This window comes from Schistocerca americana, chromosome 1, assembly GCF_021461395.2.
Source record: "Schistocerca americana isolate TAMUIC-IGC-003095 chromosome 1, iqSchAmer2.1, whole genome shotgun sequence".
NCBI classification, from domain to species: Eukaryota; Metazoa; Arthropoda; class Insecta; order Orthoptera; family Acrididae; genus Schistocerca; species Schistocerca americana.
Window position 1 is genome coordinate 870,892,781 of NC_060119.1, and position 19,276 is coordinate 870,912,056.

General features: G+C 40.3%; 1 protein-coding gene across 3 annotated transcripts in view; it reads left to right on the forward strand.

Annotated features, from left to right (window-relative positions):
* Window positions 1-19,276, forward strand: part of LOC124613976 (mRNA export factor Gle1-like) — a 136,724-nt gene that overhangs the window by 36,562 nt on the left and 80,886 nt on the right. For all 3 annotated transcript variants that reach the window (XM_047142784.1, XM_047142767.1, XM_047142775.1), the window contains exons 5-6: window positions 4,261-4,363; window positions 12,492-12,582. In XM_047142784.1, the coding sequence (XP_046998740.1) occupies window positions 4,261-4,363; window positions 12,492-12,582 (194 nt within the window). The remainder of the gene's footprint in view (window positions 1-4,260; window positions 4,364-12,491; window positions 12,583-19,276) is intronic.

Consider the following 19,276-nt stretch of genomic DNA (forward strand, 5'->3'; position numbering starts at 1 on the left):
ATTTTCTGGGCTATAGATATTCTTAAAAATGACAGCGTTATCTGTGAATGGCCTCATGAAGGTTCCAGTATTATTAACCAAGTCATCTATGTAATGGGTGTCTCTCCTAAGAGTCATCAGGCGCATTTTATCTTGTGTTTGACAGATGCCTGTAATTTAGTTTTTGCATTGTGTAGCTGGAGTCAGCCCAAACAATTAATGCTCGTCACTTCTTTCGTGCAACATCCAGTGTTAACAAAGTATTGGTTTGTCCATTATTTTAAAATCAGAATTATACGAGCCTATCTGATAGAGCACTATGAAATTAGTCTAGTCTGATATTTGTTTTATCAGTATGTATAAACAGGGACAGTAAAACATGAAGAATAAACAGTAATCCAGCAATGACTCAGTAGCACTTCACGCTAGGCAGTAGCATTCTTTGCAGACCAGCAAGGTGGTGGTGTTGCTGCTTGTGCACTGTTTATTCTTTGAGTTTTAATGTTCCTGTTAATACATATCGATAAAACAAATAGTGCACTAGACTAATCTCCCATCGAATGGGAACATAAGTTTCTGCTTTAAAAGTACACAAACAATGGAAAATTCAAGATTTTATATTGTTGTTGTTGTTGTTGTTGTTGTTGTGGTCTTCAGTCCTGAGACTGGTTTGATGCAGCTCTCCATGCCACTCTATCCTGTGCAAGCCTCTTCATCTCCCAGTACCTACTGCTACCTACATCCTTCTCAGTCTGCTTAGTGTATTGACCTCTTGGTCTCCCCTACGATTTTTACCCTCCACGCTGCCCTCCAATACTAAATTGGTGATCCCTTGATGCCTCAGACATGTCCTATCAACCGATCCCTTCTTCTAGTCAAGTTGTGCCACAAACTTCTCTTCTTCCTATTCTATTCAATACCTCCTTATTAGTTATGTGATCTACCCATCTAATCTTCAGCATTCTTCTGTAGCACCACATTTCGAAAGCTTCTATTCTCTTCTTGTCTAAACTATTTACCGTCCACGTTTCACTTCCATACATGGCTACACTCCATACAAATACTTTCAGAAACGACTTCCTGACACTTAAATCTATACTCGATGTTAACAAATTTTTCTTCTTGAGAAACGCTTTCCTTGCCATTGCCAGTCTACATTTTATACCCTCTCTACTTCGACCATCATCAGCTATTTTGCTCCCCAAATAGCAAAATTCCTTCACTGCTTTCAGTGTCTCATATCCTAATCTAATACCCTCAACATCACCCGACTTAATTCGACTACATTCCATTATCCTCGTTTTGCTTTTGTTGATGTTCATCTCATATCCTCCTTTCAAGACACTGTCCATTCTGTTCAACTGTTCTTCCAAGTCTTTTGCTGTCTCTGACAGAATTACAATGTCATCAGCGAACCTCAAAGTTTTTACTTCTTCTCCATGAATTTTATTACCTACTCCGAATTTTTCTTTTTTATTCCTTTACTGCTTGCTCAATATACAGATTGAATAACATCGGGGAGAGGCTACAACCCTGTCTCACTCCTTTTCCAACCACTGCTTCCCTTACATGCCCCTCGACTCTTATAACTGCCATCTGGTTTCTGTACAAATTGTAAATAGCCTTTCGCTCCCTGTATTTTACCCCTGCCACCTTCAGAATTTGAAAGAGTGTATTCCAGTTAACGTTGTCAAAAGCTTTCTCTAAGTCTACAAATGCTAGAAACGTAGGTTTGCCTTTTCTTAATCTTTCTTCCAAGATAAGTTGTAAGGTTAGTATTGCCTCACGTGTTCCAACATTTCTACGGAATCCAAACTGATCTTCCCCGAGGTCCGCTTCTACCAGATTTTCCATTCGTCTGTAAAGAATTCGCGTTAGTATTTTGGAGCTGTGACTTATTAAACTGATAGTTCGGTAATTTTCACATCTGTCAACACCTGCTTTCTTTGGGATTGGAATTATCATATTCTTCTTGAAGTCTGTGGGTATTTCACCTGTCTCATACATCTTGCTCACCAGATGGTAGAGTTTTGTCATGACTGGCTCTCCCAAGGCCATCAGTAGTTCTAATGGAATGTTGTCTACTCCCGGGGTCTTGTTTTATATTATGAAAAGGAAAGTTGTTACTCACCATATAATGCAGCAATTCATCATTTCCACTATATGCTATAAAAATAATATTTTTTTTGTAATGGAAATAAACCGACACCTTACATCAACACTGGGTGTCGCACGAAAGACATGATGAGCACTATTTGTTTGGGGTGACCTCAGCTACACCATGCAAAAACAAAATTGCAAATACCTGCTGAAAAACCAGAGAAAATCTGCCTGATGATTCTTAGGAGAGACACACTGTATATCATGAACACTAATTGTCATATAACACACTTTTCGGGTAAGTCCAGAGTTTTTGTCCAGTTAAGAATGAGTTACTGAGTTTTATCTGATAGGAAATCCCAAATCTAACCACGTATTCTGCCACCTATTCTTTAAACTCATTTCATTAACTAAGCGACTGTGTGGAACTGTATGAAGTGCTTGCCAAAACTTGGGGAAAACTTCATCAGTCTGGATATTGCTGTCCACTGTCATTTAGATGTTGTGGGGAAACAGAACATGGAAAATTTTGCAACATCAGTGTTTGTGGAATTCCTGTTGATCATGCACAGGGGAGTTTTCGTTACCAAACTATTAATTTAACATGTGTACACAATTCGGGAAATGTGGTAGCAAATGAATTATTTCCCACAGGCTAGCTAAAGCATTCAAAATGCAGTTGACAAAAAAATTTTATTGATGAAGTTTTCAAGGTATTAACCAAGTGAACATGGGTGAAAGCCCAAAACCCATCTTGATATAAATAAAATTTATATAAAAACCGTCTTTATGCTGCATTTGTTTGATTAAAGTTCTTCAGGCCCTGTTTCCTCACTTTAGACACCTTTTTCATTCCATTGTGCAGCATTTCATGACAAATAAAGTTCTCGTTCGCAGATGTAATGGAAACATTATCTGTACATAGGCCATTAAAACTGAACTGAACTGCACTGGTCACCTGCTAATCAGATTACAAGGCAGGCCTGTGTGGGGAATCCGCAACTTTTGAGGAGGAGTAAATGCCATGCAAGATGTGGGGTCTTCCCAAGGACAACAGAAGATTAAAGCAACGCATTCTTCAGCTGCTCCCTGTGCTAAACTATTCACCAGACAAAAAACCCATAGCTCAGGAATTTTTAGTATTCTTTTGTGCTGGGTGATGTTCCCCTAGAAGTGCATATTTTTCAGACTGTAAGACAAAAATTTACCAAATGTTATTTCCCTTTCTTCTCCATTACTTTTAGTGTTCTGCCATGTTGTTTTGGGGGAGATTACAAAGCCAGTTGTCAATAGTGCTTTCCTTCTCTGCACTTCAGCTGTGACAGACCTAGTTAACTTGCAATGGGGTTGTAAGACTCTTCATAGGGACTCACTTAGGAATGTTTTCCTTAAGACTTTCTAATTGGTTCGATGTGTTTGGATACATTGTTGATGTGTGGAGATGGTTAAAAGTAGTCTGTATCCACAAAGCATTTCTTTTAAGATTTACAGACAGAATTGAAACAGAGTGCACTGTAGTGCCACTGCTAAATAAACTGTCATTCTGCCTACCATCCCTTCTGCAATAATTTTCTTATTCAGTGGCTGTTCCCACATTACCTGTCAGTAAAATAAACCTTGTGCTTATTAGATTATATTTGCTCAGTACAAAAGCCATGAAATGCAGTCCTATCAGAAGGTATGCACCATGAACATCATAGAGATGGGCGAGGCACCACTTTCAGTAATGTAGTTGTGATTGCAATTGGAACCGTATTGATGCTGTCTCTACAAGTTGATGAAAGTGTTCAGCATTTGAAAATTTCTTAATTTGTCTCCTATCTGATCACTGGGTAAGGTCACTCAGTGGGTCAGACAATTAATTGTAACTCTAGGGAGGAGTGATGTCCAAACCCCCTCTCACCATTTCAGTTCAGTTTTTGAAAGCATTGTGTATGTTTCCAGTTCTGTTTCAGCACAAGAAGATTGCAATACTCGAAATAATAAACACAGATAGACATTAAGGGCAGGTGTTTGTGTTTTGATAGATTATAAATAGATTTTTTGGGTCATTTTATGTACATAATTTTTAATAGTTCTCGGTGATTGATCATGTGATTGTATATCATGTTTTTACCTTAACAATATCCAAAAATATTTTGATAACATTTGTGTCTTACTTTCTTTTCACATGTTTTGCAGACAGTCCAAAGACAGGCAAGCAGCAAATATTGCATTTACTGCACATTTGCCAAAGATCAAGAGTCTGAGTGATGCCTTAAGCCAGCTGATTAAACAGTGTATGGTATGTTTAACATGTTGAAAGTGTTATGGAATTCATGTTTTTCTTTGTTGTCATATACTCTCAAACGTTATGAGGCATTAAAGGAGGAGTGACAGAAAGATAGAGTGATTTCATGAATTTTCTGGAATAGATTGTAATGACTGTTCTTACTTACGCACTTTGGAGGAGCTTATACTGGAGGGGAGAGTTACAAGTGACAGTTACAGAAGCAGCTATTGAAATTATTATACAATGATGGGAAAAAAATCGCAACACAAAAAAATAATTAATGTAGAGTAATGAAAATTTGGGTATAAATTTGTCTAGGTAACATATGTAAATGATAAACATTGGAAGATCACAGGTGAGATAAGGCATTGCAAACATGAAATGCTGTTATATTAATAACTGGTGTATCTGCCAGAACGTTGAATGCAAGCATGCAGACTTGCATGCAATGTGTTGTACAGCTACTGGATGACAGTTTCATGTCTGTTGCACTTGCTCGGTCAATACAGAGACAGTTAGTGCTGATTCTGGATGATGCTGGAGTTGTCGTCCATTGATGTCCCATATGTGCTCGATTGGAGAAAGATCTCGTGATTGAGCAGGACAAGGTGACATGTCAACATTGTTGAGAATGTTGGGTTACAACAGCAGTATTTTGGTGAGCATTTTCGTGTTGGAAAATACCCCTGGAGTGCTGTTCATGAACGGCAGCACACCAGGTCAAATAACCAGGTTGACATACGAATTTGTAGTCAGGCTGCAACGGATAAGCACTAAAGCATTCCTGCTGTCATATGAAACTGCATGCAGAACATAACTCCAGGCATAGGTCCAGTGTGCCTAGCATGTGGAAAGGTTGGTTGCAGGCCCTTAACTGGCCTTTTAACCAACACATGCCATCATTGGCACTGAGGCAGAACCAGCTTTCATCAGAAAACACAACAGACCTCCACCCTACCCTCCAATGAGCTCTTGCTTGATACCATTGACGTTGTGGTGATTTGGGGTCTGTGGAATGTACAGTACAGGGCACCTGCTCAGTGCTGTCCTTCAAGTAACTGATTTGTAACAGTTTGTTGTGTCATTGTGGTGCCAACTGCTGGTCAGATTGCTGCTGCAGATGCAATACGATGCACCAGAGCTATGTACCAAACACAATATTCATCCCTCTCGGAGTGCCATATGGCCGACCGGAGCCTGGTCTTCTCGTGACTAAGTTCTCTTGGCCACCACTGCCAGCATTCGTGCACAGTGGCTACATTCCTGCCAAACCTTTTTGCAGTATCATAGAAGGAACATGCAGCTTGTTGTAGCCATATTAAATGACATCATTGAAGGTCACTGAGGTGTTGATAATGGTGTCTGTGTCACCTTGAAGGTGTTCTTGGCAAACATCAGTTCACCACGTCCAATCTCAGAGGTAGCTTACACTCATGACTGTTACAGCATATATTTAAAGTGAACCTGATTTTCATCCGTGTAGTGGTACTACTAGCACCACTCTTATGTGACTTGCGCAATATTTTAATAGTCATCATCTTTCAGATGTAGAAACTCACCTACCAACATTTGTTTACGTAGCACAACTTCTTTTTGGTGTTGCAATTTTTTTCCCCCCAATCAGTGTATATTGTGTTGTGTAGCATATTTATCAGCTGAGTAACTGAGTTTGGGTTGCCTCACATGAATTGTGTATTAATAAATGCTAATTTAGTTTTGAGTGGTGAACTTAGGCATATTGCTGACAGGGAAAATGCAAGCCAGTCTTTGTGTTACTGCAAGAGGGCTTTAGTGATCAATTCCAACAACAAAGTTTTGATGGTTCATCATGAACTTGGAAGAGCTTTTTAATCTGAAAGTACTCAGGATGATAGAGAAAGGCTATTGATAGCTCAGCCAACAACTGTCATATAGACAGCTTGAGTATCTGTATTATCACAAATGAAAGTACATACCAATGCGGATATTTGAAAATCAATGTTTACTAAAAAATATCTAACTTTTGCTGGAAATAAAGGGTTATAATTTTCTCTATTAGACAAATGAAATGCTGTCCTAGTTTAGGATAGTGAGTGACCTTCTGGAACACTTCTTACATCTTTTTCTTTCTTACTTTTCTTTTATTTCTCACTTTTCTTTTATTTCTCACCATGAAATACAGTATGATATTGTATTTTTTTGTGTTGCTTTTGGCTATACCTCAGTGTTTCTTTCAAAAGTAATGTTTTGCTGGATTTTACTTTTTGACTCTGACCATTGTTATCTCAATAATAGTAATAGTAATAATAAAATTAATCATGATTGTAGATTATCATGAGATATTAATACATAATTTATCATGTGTTTAAAACTTTGTATGATTTTTGCGTTTCTTTAACAGTTCAGATTAGATTAGATAATTTGATTCTTTATGAGACACTGAGACACACCTGTTCTTTAAAGTATGCACACAAAGAATTTATGTCTTCTTCTTAATCACATCATTCCCCCCCCCCCCCCTTCTGCATGCCCAAAACACACACACACACACACACACACACACACACACACACACACACACACACACACACACACACACGCGCGCGCGCGCCAGTCAGTCAGTCAGCTGTGCTTCTGTCACATGTTCAAGAAAATTCATAAAGTTGTCCTTGAAACCTGTCGATACCTCGTATCCATTCTTGAGACTTGAATCACATTCGAACAGTATCAGAATAATATCTTATGTAAGCTAACACTATAGTCATTAGTAGAGACTGGATTACATGCATTTGCATGTTGCATATGCATTTGCATATTTGGCTCCTTTTTGCCGGGTAATGTATATTTTAACTAAAAACTAGTGACAGTGCATATTTTCGCTCTATGTTTACAGTATTTTAAAAACTTAGATGGGCGGTCTCCAGCTCGATCTAGTTTTGATGTCTCACAGATTGATTGTGACCTAGAACTGCGTGCATTCGCTAACCGAGAGGCCACTGCCTAGCGAAATCATTACAGAAGAGGAACAGGAACAGGCAGACATAGTCAATGCCCCTGCACCCGCAGCTCCGGTTAATCCCCTCCAGTGACCTACCATTCGCATCGGCAACAATTAAATTAAACTACACAAGCTTTTAGTCGCATGTCCATTGTTTCAGTTAAGCTTTCTATTTACTTGTACATGGTTGAACGTGTTTACAATGTGTAGTGTATAATGTGTTGTGCGCCATGCTGCCCGAAAAATGAAATGTCATTTCATGGATAGCTGACCATCCTGGAACATTTATATATGACGGAATTGTTTTATGTTGCCGAGTTTGTGAGAAAAACATTTTGTGCAAGACAAGTCTTCATATCACAGGAATGCAGAAGAAATGACCACAACAACTTCTGACAACAGCAAGTTGCAGTAGCAGAGATTTGCCCAAAGGTAACCAAAAAAGTCAGTTTAATGTGGATCTAGGGGAAGCATTCATTGCAAGCAATATTCCTCTTCACAAACTTACAAACCCTATCCTCAGAGGCCTCCTGCGCAAACATTGCTTGAATCAAAATATACCAGATGAATCAACATTGCATAAAAAGTACATAACGACAATTTACGTAAATGTTCTGGAACAAATATGCAATGAACTCAAGGACAGCATTATCTGGATTTCAGTTGGAAAAACTGCAGACACTTGTTGATGTTACATTCCAAATTTAATTGTTGGTGCTTTAAAAGAAGAGCCTTCTTCTTCCTATTTAGCAGCCTGCAAATAACTTGAAAAAGTAAATCATTCTACAATCAACAGATTTGTGGATGAGAAAAATATTAGAAAAAATATTCCCAGATCTTCAGCAGATGAAAGGGTGTTTGTGTTTATTTCAGATGCTACTCCCTATATGGTCAAATTGCGAAAAGCCCTCTGAATATTTTATCCCAATTTGATTCATGTGACGCGATTTGCTCATGGAGTACATCGCCTAGCTGAAGTAGTACGTTCCACATTTGTGAATGTAAATAAACTGATTTCAGAATGTGTTTTTAAAGGCTCCTGCTCACATCAAGACCTACAAAGAAAAACTACCAAATGTGACTTTAGCTCCTGAAACAGTGGTAACTCATTGGTTACATGGGTTTGATGCTGTGTTGTTTCACAATGAACATTTCGAGGCCATTAGATGGGTAGTAAATGGCTTCAATAGTGCAGAGGCTCTGGCAGTTTTCCAGTGCAAGAAGTTTTTAATGATTCCAGTATTGAAAAAGACATTGCTGTGATTAGCACTCATTTTCCCATATACCTGCAAGTGTTAAAAAGCTTGAAACGCAACGTTTGGCATTGAATGAATCTATTCAGTTAATGAATAAAATTATTCTAGTGAACTCCTCATTGCCAGAGATATTCCCAAGAAAACTTAGAGAAGTTTGAAAACATTTTAAACGATAACCTGGGCCTTGAGTCCTTGTGCCAAATTGATAGTTTTATTAATGGGACGGGTGAACTTTTACCAGAAACAATAAGTGCTAACATCCAACGTACACCCAGATTCAAATACTGCCCAGGTACCTAAGTTGATGCAGAATGGTCCTTTTCTGCTTATAAAAATGTTTTGTGTGATCGAAGACACAATCTTACTACCGAACATTTGGAACAGTACTTGGTCATTTATGTTTACAATAGTAGAAAAATGTAAAATAAATGCTTTGGTCCTATAGTATTAATTAAAAGTTAACGCTGTTCAGAAAAGTTCATGATTATATGTTGTTTTTTAAATGAAATATTACAGAATTTTTTAGCATGCCCCTCTGCATGTGGTATATCTCGAAGTTGGTCCTATACATATTGATTGTTCCGCTGCAACTCACTCGCATCGCATGCGCTTGTTACTGACAACAATAGCAAAACAGGAACAATTCCTGAAACACAGTATGCATCCCCATTTTGTAGATTTTTAGGAAATAATTCCAGAAAGGCCCCCTTCCTAACCTCTACCAGAAAGGATTCAGAAAATGATATCAGCTATCTAAATGTACTGATTTTTCGTGTGGCCAGTGCTCTTCCTCATAATTGATATGCACGGGTTCCACTTTGAGATATATTACACGCAGTGACTGCCATGTTTTTTTATTATGTGATCTTGCATATTTGATACTTTTCATGCATTTTTAAGCATTTCTCACGCATATTTTAAGGTTTTCATGAGGCGTATATTCCAGTCTCTAGTCATAGGAACTCAATACTTTCTACATGCTTTATCCCCATTTCATTTTGGCTGCTCATCTGTTTATTGAATTATTTTGTCTTTTGTTTCATTTAACATATTCCAAACTATTTAGCTGTCCTTCATTTCCCATCTGTGTTGTTTAGACAGGCTGGTGGCGGAGGAAAGGATCCACATGGCCCGGGTTGTGAAACGGTCATGCGCTCAGCTGCATGTTGTGCCACTAGGTGGTCAGCTTTGTTCTTTGCAACAGTTTGGCAGTGGCTATTCATCCTGGTACACAGCTGGTTAGTAGTCACACCAACATGAAAAGCTGTGAAGTTTTTGCAATACAGTTGATCTATGATATGACTGTTTTCACAGGTGACCCGATATAGAGTAGGAAAAGCCTATAACAGGACTGGAGTGGGAGCTGCTGGGTTGGTTGATTGGGTAGTTCCTGCACCTTAGGCTCCACAAAGTGTCTGTCTCCTCCTCCTACAAGCTTGACCATAGTGATTCTATCCCAGAAGTCCAACATAACCTCCAGTCCCCACTGATAGCCATAGGCCCTTCCCGGAACTTCTCCCCAAAGTCCATCTCCCTCCTCACACCTAAAACACCCCACACACCCAACTTCTACAGGCTCCCAAAAAATCACAAACCCAACTACTTTGGACTCTCCATTCAGCAGGCTACTGTGCTCCCACTGAAAAAATTTCTACCCTGTTTCCAAAGCCTCCAACAAATTGCCCGAAACCTGGCATCCCACATCAAAGATAGCAACTACTTCCTTCATGAACTCTCCACCATCCCCACCCCTTTACCTCCTAGATCAGTACTTCTCAATATTAATGCCATCTCATATACATGAGCATCCCTCATGCCCGCAGCCTTGCCACTGTCAAACACTATCTCTCCTTCAGACCGCAAACCCACCACCTCTTTTCTATACACCTTACCAACTATATCCTGGCTCACAAACAGTTTTCCTTTGAACAGAAGGTATACAACCAAATCTGTGGCATAGCCACAGACACCCATATGGCACTCTTGTATGCCACCTGTTTATGGACGATGTGGAGGAAACTTTCCTAGCTTTTCAAAACTCCCAGCCTCTAATAAGGTTCAGGTTGTTTGATGATATCTTCATGATCTGAACTTATGGTCAAGATGCCCTATCCATACTCCTTCACAACCTCAAGACCTTCTCTTGCATCCACTTCACCTTATTCTCCTCTACCCAACAGGCAGCCATCTTGAATGTTAACCTCAACCTCTCTGATGGCTACATCCACACCTCTGTCCACATTAAATCCACTAACCACTAACAGTACCCACCTTTCGACAGCTGCTGTCCCTTCCACCAATGCTCCTCAAACCTAGTCCACAAACAGGCCTTCCATTGCATATCCTCAAACCCCCCCCCCTGCCCCCCCCCCCACTTTCCCAATCCTCCCACCATCCATTATCACCATGGACTGGAACAACTGAACCCTGTCAGTTGCCAGGGCTTTAATTATCTCTCATCATGCTGTGAAATGAGGGACATCCTACCCAAGATCCTTCCCAACCCTCTTAAAATACTGTTCCATTGCCTACCAAACTTACACATTGTACTAATCCATTCCTATCCTACTCCCACTCCCTTGCCACAATGATAATACCCTTGTGGCAGCCATGGTGTAAGACCAGCCCAATCAACCCAACTGACAACACCACCTCCAGTTCTGTCATAGGCTTAATCCTACCCAATCAGAGGCCACGCCACCTGTGATAGTAGCCATATCTTATACCAGCTCTACCGCAAACATTTCGCAGCTTTTTATGTCGATATGACTAGCTGTCCACCGGGATGAAACGCTGCTGCCAAACTGTCTCCAAGAACAAAGTTGACTCCCCAGCGACAGAATATGCAGCTGAGTGCAACATCCTCAATTTCAGTGGCTGCTTCACAACCCGACCAATCCGGATCATTCCCTCCATCATCAGACTCTCTGAACTACACAGATGGGAGTCATCCTTATAACATAGCCTCCACTACTGGCCTCAGTCTCCAGTAACCTGCTGTCCCCACATCCTCCACCCAACAGTTTCCCTCTCTTCCATCCTGTCACTGCCTCCCAATTCAATCACCACATCACTTTCAGCATGTACTTCTCTGGCAATTATGTGTCACATGCCTAGACCATGTACCTGCCACCCCTCCATCCTACATTCATAGCCAGCAAACTTGCTGCTCCCTCTGAACTGCTAGCCATCCACCACCAATACCTCTCTCTGACTTCTGCCTCCCACTCCCTTTACCCACCCCACCTGTCACACCCTCACCACAACCTAGTCCACCTGCCAAAATGCAGCACTGGCACCATATAGGAACAAAGATACCCATGCATGCACCGTTGTTTTTAAATTCTGTATAGTCACCATTACAAAAAATACACTGGTTCCTATATCATGACAATACTTCGAATAAATACTAGTCATGCCAGTAGGGCATTCAGATTCACTCCATTTTCTCACTCCACAGACTGTCCCATGTGCCTTTCTTATTGGCACCAAAAGATCCCCCCCTCCCCCCCCCCCCCCCCCCTCTCCTTTCGAGCTGAATGGGGAAACCTCACACCAACTGTGACCTTAAGTCCTGAGAGACATGTAAGGGTAAGATTCATGGTAATGGTATCAATATCTGTTCCCTTACAAATAATAACCATTACTATTGTGCTTTTCTCTAAAGTGTAATCTATGTGGTGCATAAATAAAGAATGGGTGATGCAGACTTTGTACTCAATGTGCTATATCAGCTGTGTAAATCGGTGAATGACCATTCAGATGCAGAAGGGTCTGCACAATTCTTTTCCAGTTTAGTAGCTAATTACAGAACACATCAGCTACTATTAGACACTAATTCATTTTCATTTGCTCGTGCTTTTTTTAAAACTGACTTAGTAATGCATCAATGCATCTGTACTAATAGGTTGGGGAAGTAAGCAGCTTGGATTTGCAGACTGCAGCAGCCATAACACAACAGATTAACTCAATCCTGAGTCAGTACAAGAGTGACGTAGGTAAGTAAATGATTTTGACATCATGACATAATATTTGTTAATAAAATATTTTGGCTTTTGCTAGTCATGGTCAGTTGGATTTCTTTACCTTCAAATTGTTTCATGGAGGAGATTTATTTTACAAATTCAGAGACGAGAAGTCTTATATGTTGTGCGCATCTGGTTGGCACTCATTCATAGTTCCATGAAGTTTCCTTCACAATGTTAAATTATGATTCCACTGGGTACTTTGACCTTGAAGCCTTGATTACTGTCACTGTCGATGAGAATACATGGAGGGGGTAACTGTTCTTCGTATTTACACCATTTTTCAATTTTTAATGCATTAGTTACATTGTTTTTCCTGTGTGATTATTTTTCCTTTATATACTGACAAAAAGCAATCAAAATGGGAGGAGGAAATGAAGTAGAACTTCGTGAATTAAGAGCTGTGTGTTGTTATTTCAGTAATTACAAAATAGTATCAAGTTTACAAGGCACTTGACAGTATGAATCCACTGATAAGTATGACGTTGCATCTCATCTGGCCTGGATGCATGCACTGATTTCGTTGGGAAGGGTGTTATAAAGCTATTGTGTCCCTTTCTGAGGCAAGCTGGCCCACAACTGTTGTAACAGATCCTTGATATCCAGGATACTGGCACTGGGACAGAGATGACATCTGAGCTGTTCCCACATGTATTCTACCAGGGACAGATCTGGGGATTGAAATATGCTCACTATTTTTATATATACTGTATTTAGCATATTTCGTGACAGTACCTTTTCCGTGAAATGTTTACAAGACAATATTTGTCTTTTTGTGTTGGCTTCAGTCGTCTAGTGAAAGTATAATTCCACAATGCAGTTCAGTCAGCTGCAGAAACGACCTGGTTCAATGCGTTTGCCTCATTTTTGGTGCTTCAAATACCATTTCTTCGAATGTGGTTCCTTCTTGATGTTTATATAAAAAAAGTAGTAACATAATTTATTTTTCCTGTTCACTAGCAAATTATTATTACGGCGACCTGCACATTGTTCCGCCTTCAACACACACCTAGAGTTCACTGCCGACTGACTACGGTCAAAGACGACTCCAGTGTCAAAGACATTTTACACAACACACAAGCTTCCACTTGTAACCAGTCTCTTTGATATTCTTTGTCACATCTACTAATATTAATCAATAGGCTGTCACTCTCAAAAATATAAGTAAATTAGCATAAAATAAGGCAAATTACAATTCACAAAAAAAAAAATATTCTGACAAAAATATAAGAAAACATTTACAACTTCCCTCATTAGATTTGGTATCGACAAATCTGGTAGAAAATAACACATCTCCCAGATCCATTACAGGATCTTTCTGGCCAAGTGAATACCTCAGCTCCATGCAGATAGCTCACAGACACACATGCCCTCTACGGACGAGCATTATCCTGTTGAAAAATGGAACCAAGATACTATCACATTAGAGTAACCCATCAGGACACCGGATGTTTGCTAGGTACTGTCACTAGTTTCCTCAGTCACTACTAGCTGTGACTTCAGATCATACCGGATGGGTTCGCACACAGTGACGCCAGGAGTAACACTACTGTGCCTCCCCAAAACATTAAAAAGATGGGACATATCCCCAGATCATTGTCATGCCCACTGGTGATGCTTATGTGGGATAGTACAGAACCACAATGTCCAATGCATTTTATCAGTAGTCTGTGCTTCCAGGTCATGGTACCACTTCAAACACAGCTGTTCATGTTGTGTTAATGGCAACCTGCTCCAAACACAGCTGTATCTGTTGCAGTGTTAACGGCAGTCTACACGTGAATGGTAATTCCTTAGATGGGCTGCTGCTAGTCTCTACCCAATGGGCAGGGTATCCAATACTTGTTCTCAGATGGCAGGTGCAGATGTGAAGGCTTTACACCTTGCTTGCACAGTACAGCGATCCTCCTGTGTGATGGTCAGACGTGATCAGCTGAAACCCTGACAACAAATATGCCTGCTGTCAAATTTCCATATCGTCCAATATTGGACAAACGTGCTCACAAATCTGGATTCTTCTGAATGCTTCACTTATTTTTTGCAGGCAGTACAGTTGTTGTTCTACTGTCTACACCCAAAATTGACTATATTAGTTTTTATCAAAGTGTTCATATTTATGTTTCTTTTAAGAGGCAATACTGAAAAATGACAACTTCCTGGTGAAATAGCTTTTGTGGAACATTTTCATTTTAAGAATGTATTTGCTTTCTCGCCATGCTCTCTTGAATAATTTCATTGATTATCATTTTACTTCATTGATAGTATCCTTTATAACTTTAGCTGCTGGCAACAAAATACACAATAGAATGATACTAGCTAGAACTGTGTACTGAATCTGGTGGTTGAAATGATGAAATACGTGGCAAAAAGCAGGTCAGATTCCTCGACATTGGTTACTAAATATACTTGGAGTTGCTTCTTCTTTCTTCATCACCACCACCACCACCACCACCTTCTTCATCTTCTCTTTTTTCTACTCTAGTAACTTGAATAATATACTTGAAGTAAGATCTAGTCTAAGTGGAAGAATAAACTCCTTCCATACTCCTAGAAATTTCTGCAGAGCGATTCTTCTTAGTATTTGATTTAAATCACCTGCTTAATTTTCTCTTGAAAAAATCACTCACAGCTATGCTTCACTTTAAGACTAACTATCTGAGTTCCAAATTTACATCTAATCTTGCAAATGGGTATGAAAGGCTGAAGCTCCTTTAATGATACAGTTTGCATGTTAAACAAAATTAGGATCTATGAGATGATGCTTTCATTGGTAAATGCAAGGTTAACTTAAATGAAAACAGAGATAAGCAATAACACACATTGCTGACCACTTCATTTTGAGTAAAGTGTGCTCACTTTTTATTGTCTGTGTTACGTCCACTCATCATCCGGGAGGAATAGAAATACTTCAATTCAATGGTTTCATTTCCTCTGACTGCTACCAACTTTTATGATAAAATAACATTTACATAAATAGAAACAATATGCACTGTTATTTAATATTCAGTGTATGAGGGAATTTCAGTTTTGATTCAGCCCTCCCCCCCCCTCCCCCTCCCCCTCCCTCCTAGGAGCTTACTTCTCTTTCATGAGTATGTGCTCGGCCACCACAGGGCCCCAGCCCTTGCAGCGCTGCTCCCCTTTCTGTACTGCAAGTCTATCTTTCTCATATTCTTTTTTTCCTGTGTACCATTCCATTCGATGGTCTTCTTGGTGCCGATTGCATTTGGATCTGGCTTGTGTTGTAGACATTGATTTTCTTACCCTTTACAGCTTTTCATTATTAATTATATGGCCCCAGTGTTGGGACTGACTCACTACTTCTTTTCTAAATTGTACAGAAGTGCGGAATGTGCAGGGACGATCACCCAATGTGGTGTATATTCCACCTTTCGTACCTTTATCTCTTTCCACCTTTCTTTCTTGCAGTGATACTATGCCCAGAATGCAGCATGGTAGCCATTCCATTGTGGGGTGGCGGTTCATCAAGTACCTGTGTGGTGGTAGCCTCCTGGCCATGTAGGGACCCAATCCAAGGATTATGTGCTCACCATGACTGAAGGCAATGGTTTACTGGCCAGGTAACCATTGCTGTGGTTGGGTGACACCTGTGGGGAGAGCCCCCATTTGGAGTGGGTGGTACCATTTGCAGAAGATTTGCACTTGAAAAGAATTAAACTTACTTCCGCTGGTGGCTCAGAGACAAGGGGAGAAATGCTCCCCCCCAATATACTGGGTTTGTTCTTGAAGCAATTTCAAAAATGGAAAATGGTGCCATTCTGCTGAAAATGGCCTCTCTTGCACAGCCACAGGTGCTGCTAATCTGCGACAAGCTGGGTGATGTTCCTGTCACTATAATGATCCCACAAGAGTCTGAATGTGGCAACAGGCATCATTTTCCACTAGGGTCTCCTTTTACAGACTGATGGCAAATTGCATGCTAATTTGTAACAACAAGGTGTGCATTTTGTCCGTCATGTCCAGTGGAAATTGTCTAAGAACAAAAAGAAATCCTCCAAAAAGAAGGAGATTCTGATGGCTCCCATGTGCCGCCAGACTCCAAATGTTCTGCCTCTGTATCCAAGGTAACATCCCAGGTGGCCACTATGGCCCTGGACACCCCCCGCCCCCCTCCCACACACACACACACACACACACACACACACACACACACACTCTTCACGTAACGAGATTCAGAACAAATATGTAGTGATGGTTTATCTTCTTCACTGGTGGCAGCAGGCGGCCCTGAGACATGACTTCCTTGGTCCCTTCATGCCCCTACAGGATAGTGATAACGTGATCCTCCAGTAGAACTGTCCCCTCAACGGTATCTTTATCTTGTCGTGGTGGTGGGGCTTGCATGGTGAAATGATCCTGAGAGCTATGCTGGTGGTAGCTTAGCTACCGGTAGGGCGTCCTGAACTAGGACAGGTCAAAGGTTATGATCCAGACTATATGCAATACCCTGGTCCTCCAGGTTGGGGGTTGGGCGTGGGGCTAACAACCCCACCTCGTAAAACCAGTCGTGTTACGAAAGCTAGAGAGAAGCCTAGGATATAGAACAGGCATCCAATACAATGAACTAAGCATAGAAAAGGACTATGATTTGGAACATGGAATGTACAGTCTCTGTACAAACCTGGGGTGGCAATAACTTTAGTTAGAGAATTGGAAAGCAGATAATGTCGGTGGTTACCCTGCAGGAAGTTCAATTGGAAGGTACAGGTACAATAGATGTAGAAAATTACACAATATTGTATGGGGAAGCAGTCAATCACAGTTTTGGAACTGGTTTTTGTATTAACAAAGACGTTATACCAATGGTAAATAATTTTACGACAGTGAACCCAAGAATCTCGGGCTTAACTTTATCAGTGAAAAATCACAACTTACCTTTGTGAACTGTCATGCACCAACAGAGGAAAGTGAAGATCAAGTAAAGGATATATTCTATGCAGAGCTGGAAGATGTTATGGATTCCATCTCTAAAAACAGCTGCAAAATTCTCATCGGCGATTTTAATGCGAAGATTGGAAAGGAGACTAACTTTACTCCCACTGTAGGCCTTCATAGTCTACATGAAAATAGTAACGACAATGGAATAATGCTAATTAGCTTTGCTATGTCCAAGGGCATGTTTATCAGTAGCACTAACTTCTGACATCGACAGGTGCACAAAGGAACATGGGTATCCCCAGATGGCAAAACAGTCAACCAAATAGACCACATAGCAATTAACACAGAAGCCAGGAATTGTATTATGGATGAAAGAAATTCGTGTGGGGCTGAGTGTGGTTCTGACCTTTTACAGTAGTGCCAGAAACAGAGGACTCAGATGTAAATCAGCAATGGGAAGAAATTAGAAATGTGGTTACAAAGGCTGCAGGAGCAGTCATTGGAAAAAGAGTGGCAAGGAAGAAGAAATGGTTCAATGAGGTCTGTAAAGAGGCAGTCAACAGAAGAAAAGAAGCCCGTGACAAGTGGTTACAGTCTGCATCTGATTAGAGCAGTAAGGCAGAATTTGACAGAGTCCAAAGAGAAACACAAGCAGTATTGCAGAGAGAAAAGAGGAAGTTAGTGAGTGGGGTTATTACAGGAGCAGAAGAAGACTTCCTGAGGAGGAGGATGAAGAACATGTACAGAAAGGTCAACTATCTGAGGAAAACCTATAAACCCACTGAGAAATTCACAAAAAATGCCAAAGGAGAGATGTTGACAAATGAATACCAAATTGCAAGGAGATGGGAAGAATATTTCAGTGACTTGTTAAGTTGTGAAGACCCAACAACTCTCTTTAACTTCCCCCTACCACAGACAGCAGACCCTGAATACCTACTGCCAACTGTAGAAGAAATCAGGAAGCAGATAAAATGGCTTAAAAAAGACAGAATCCCAGAAGAAGATGGCATCCGTGCTGAAATAATTCAGGAAGGGGGTGAATACTTTGTTGCAAGGATTCACAAATTAATAGAGACCATTTGGAACACTGAAAACATTCCAGAAGACTGTCCCATAATCAACAAGAATTACTGAATGGCATGTGAAAACTACCATGGTATTGCTCTGCTCAATATTTGTTACAAGATCTTCTCAAACTGTCTCCTAGATCGAATCCAGCTGTTGGCAGAAACCATTATTGGAGAATATCAAGGAGGATTTTGTCACGGGAGATCTACGATCGACCAAATCTTTGTCCTACGCCAGATCTAGGAAAAAAGGTGGCAGTTTGGTCAAGAACTACACATGCTGTTTGTCACCTTCAGAAAAACATATAATTGTATTCATCGGGAAAGTGCTATTGACAAGGGATTTCAGATTGATCCTGTATTTCTGGAAGACTTTTGACTCTTTACCACACAAGCGGCTTGTAGTGAAATTGCGTGCTTATGGAATATTGTCTCAGTTATGTGACTGGGTTTGTGATTTCCTGTCAGGGAGATCACAGTTTGTAGTAATTGGTGGAAAATCATCGAGTAAAACGGAATTCATTTTTGGCTTTCTGAAAGGTAGTGTTTATAGACTCTCTGTTCTTCCTTGTCTACATAAATGATGTAGAAGACAATCTGAGCAGCTGTCTTAGGTCCTTCACAGATGATGCTGTCATTTATCGTCCAGTAAAGTCATCATAAAATAAAAAAAAATTGCAAAATGATTTAGAAAAGAT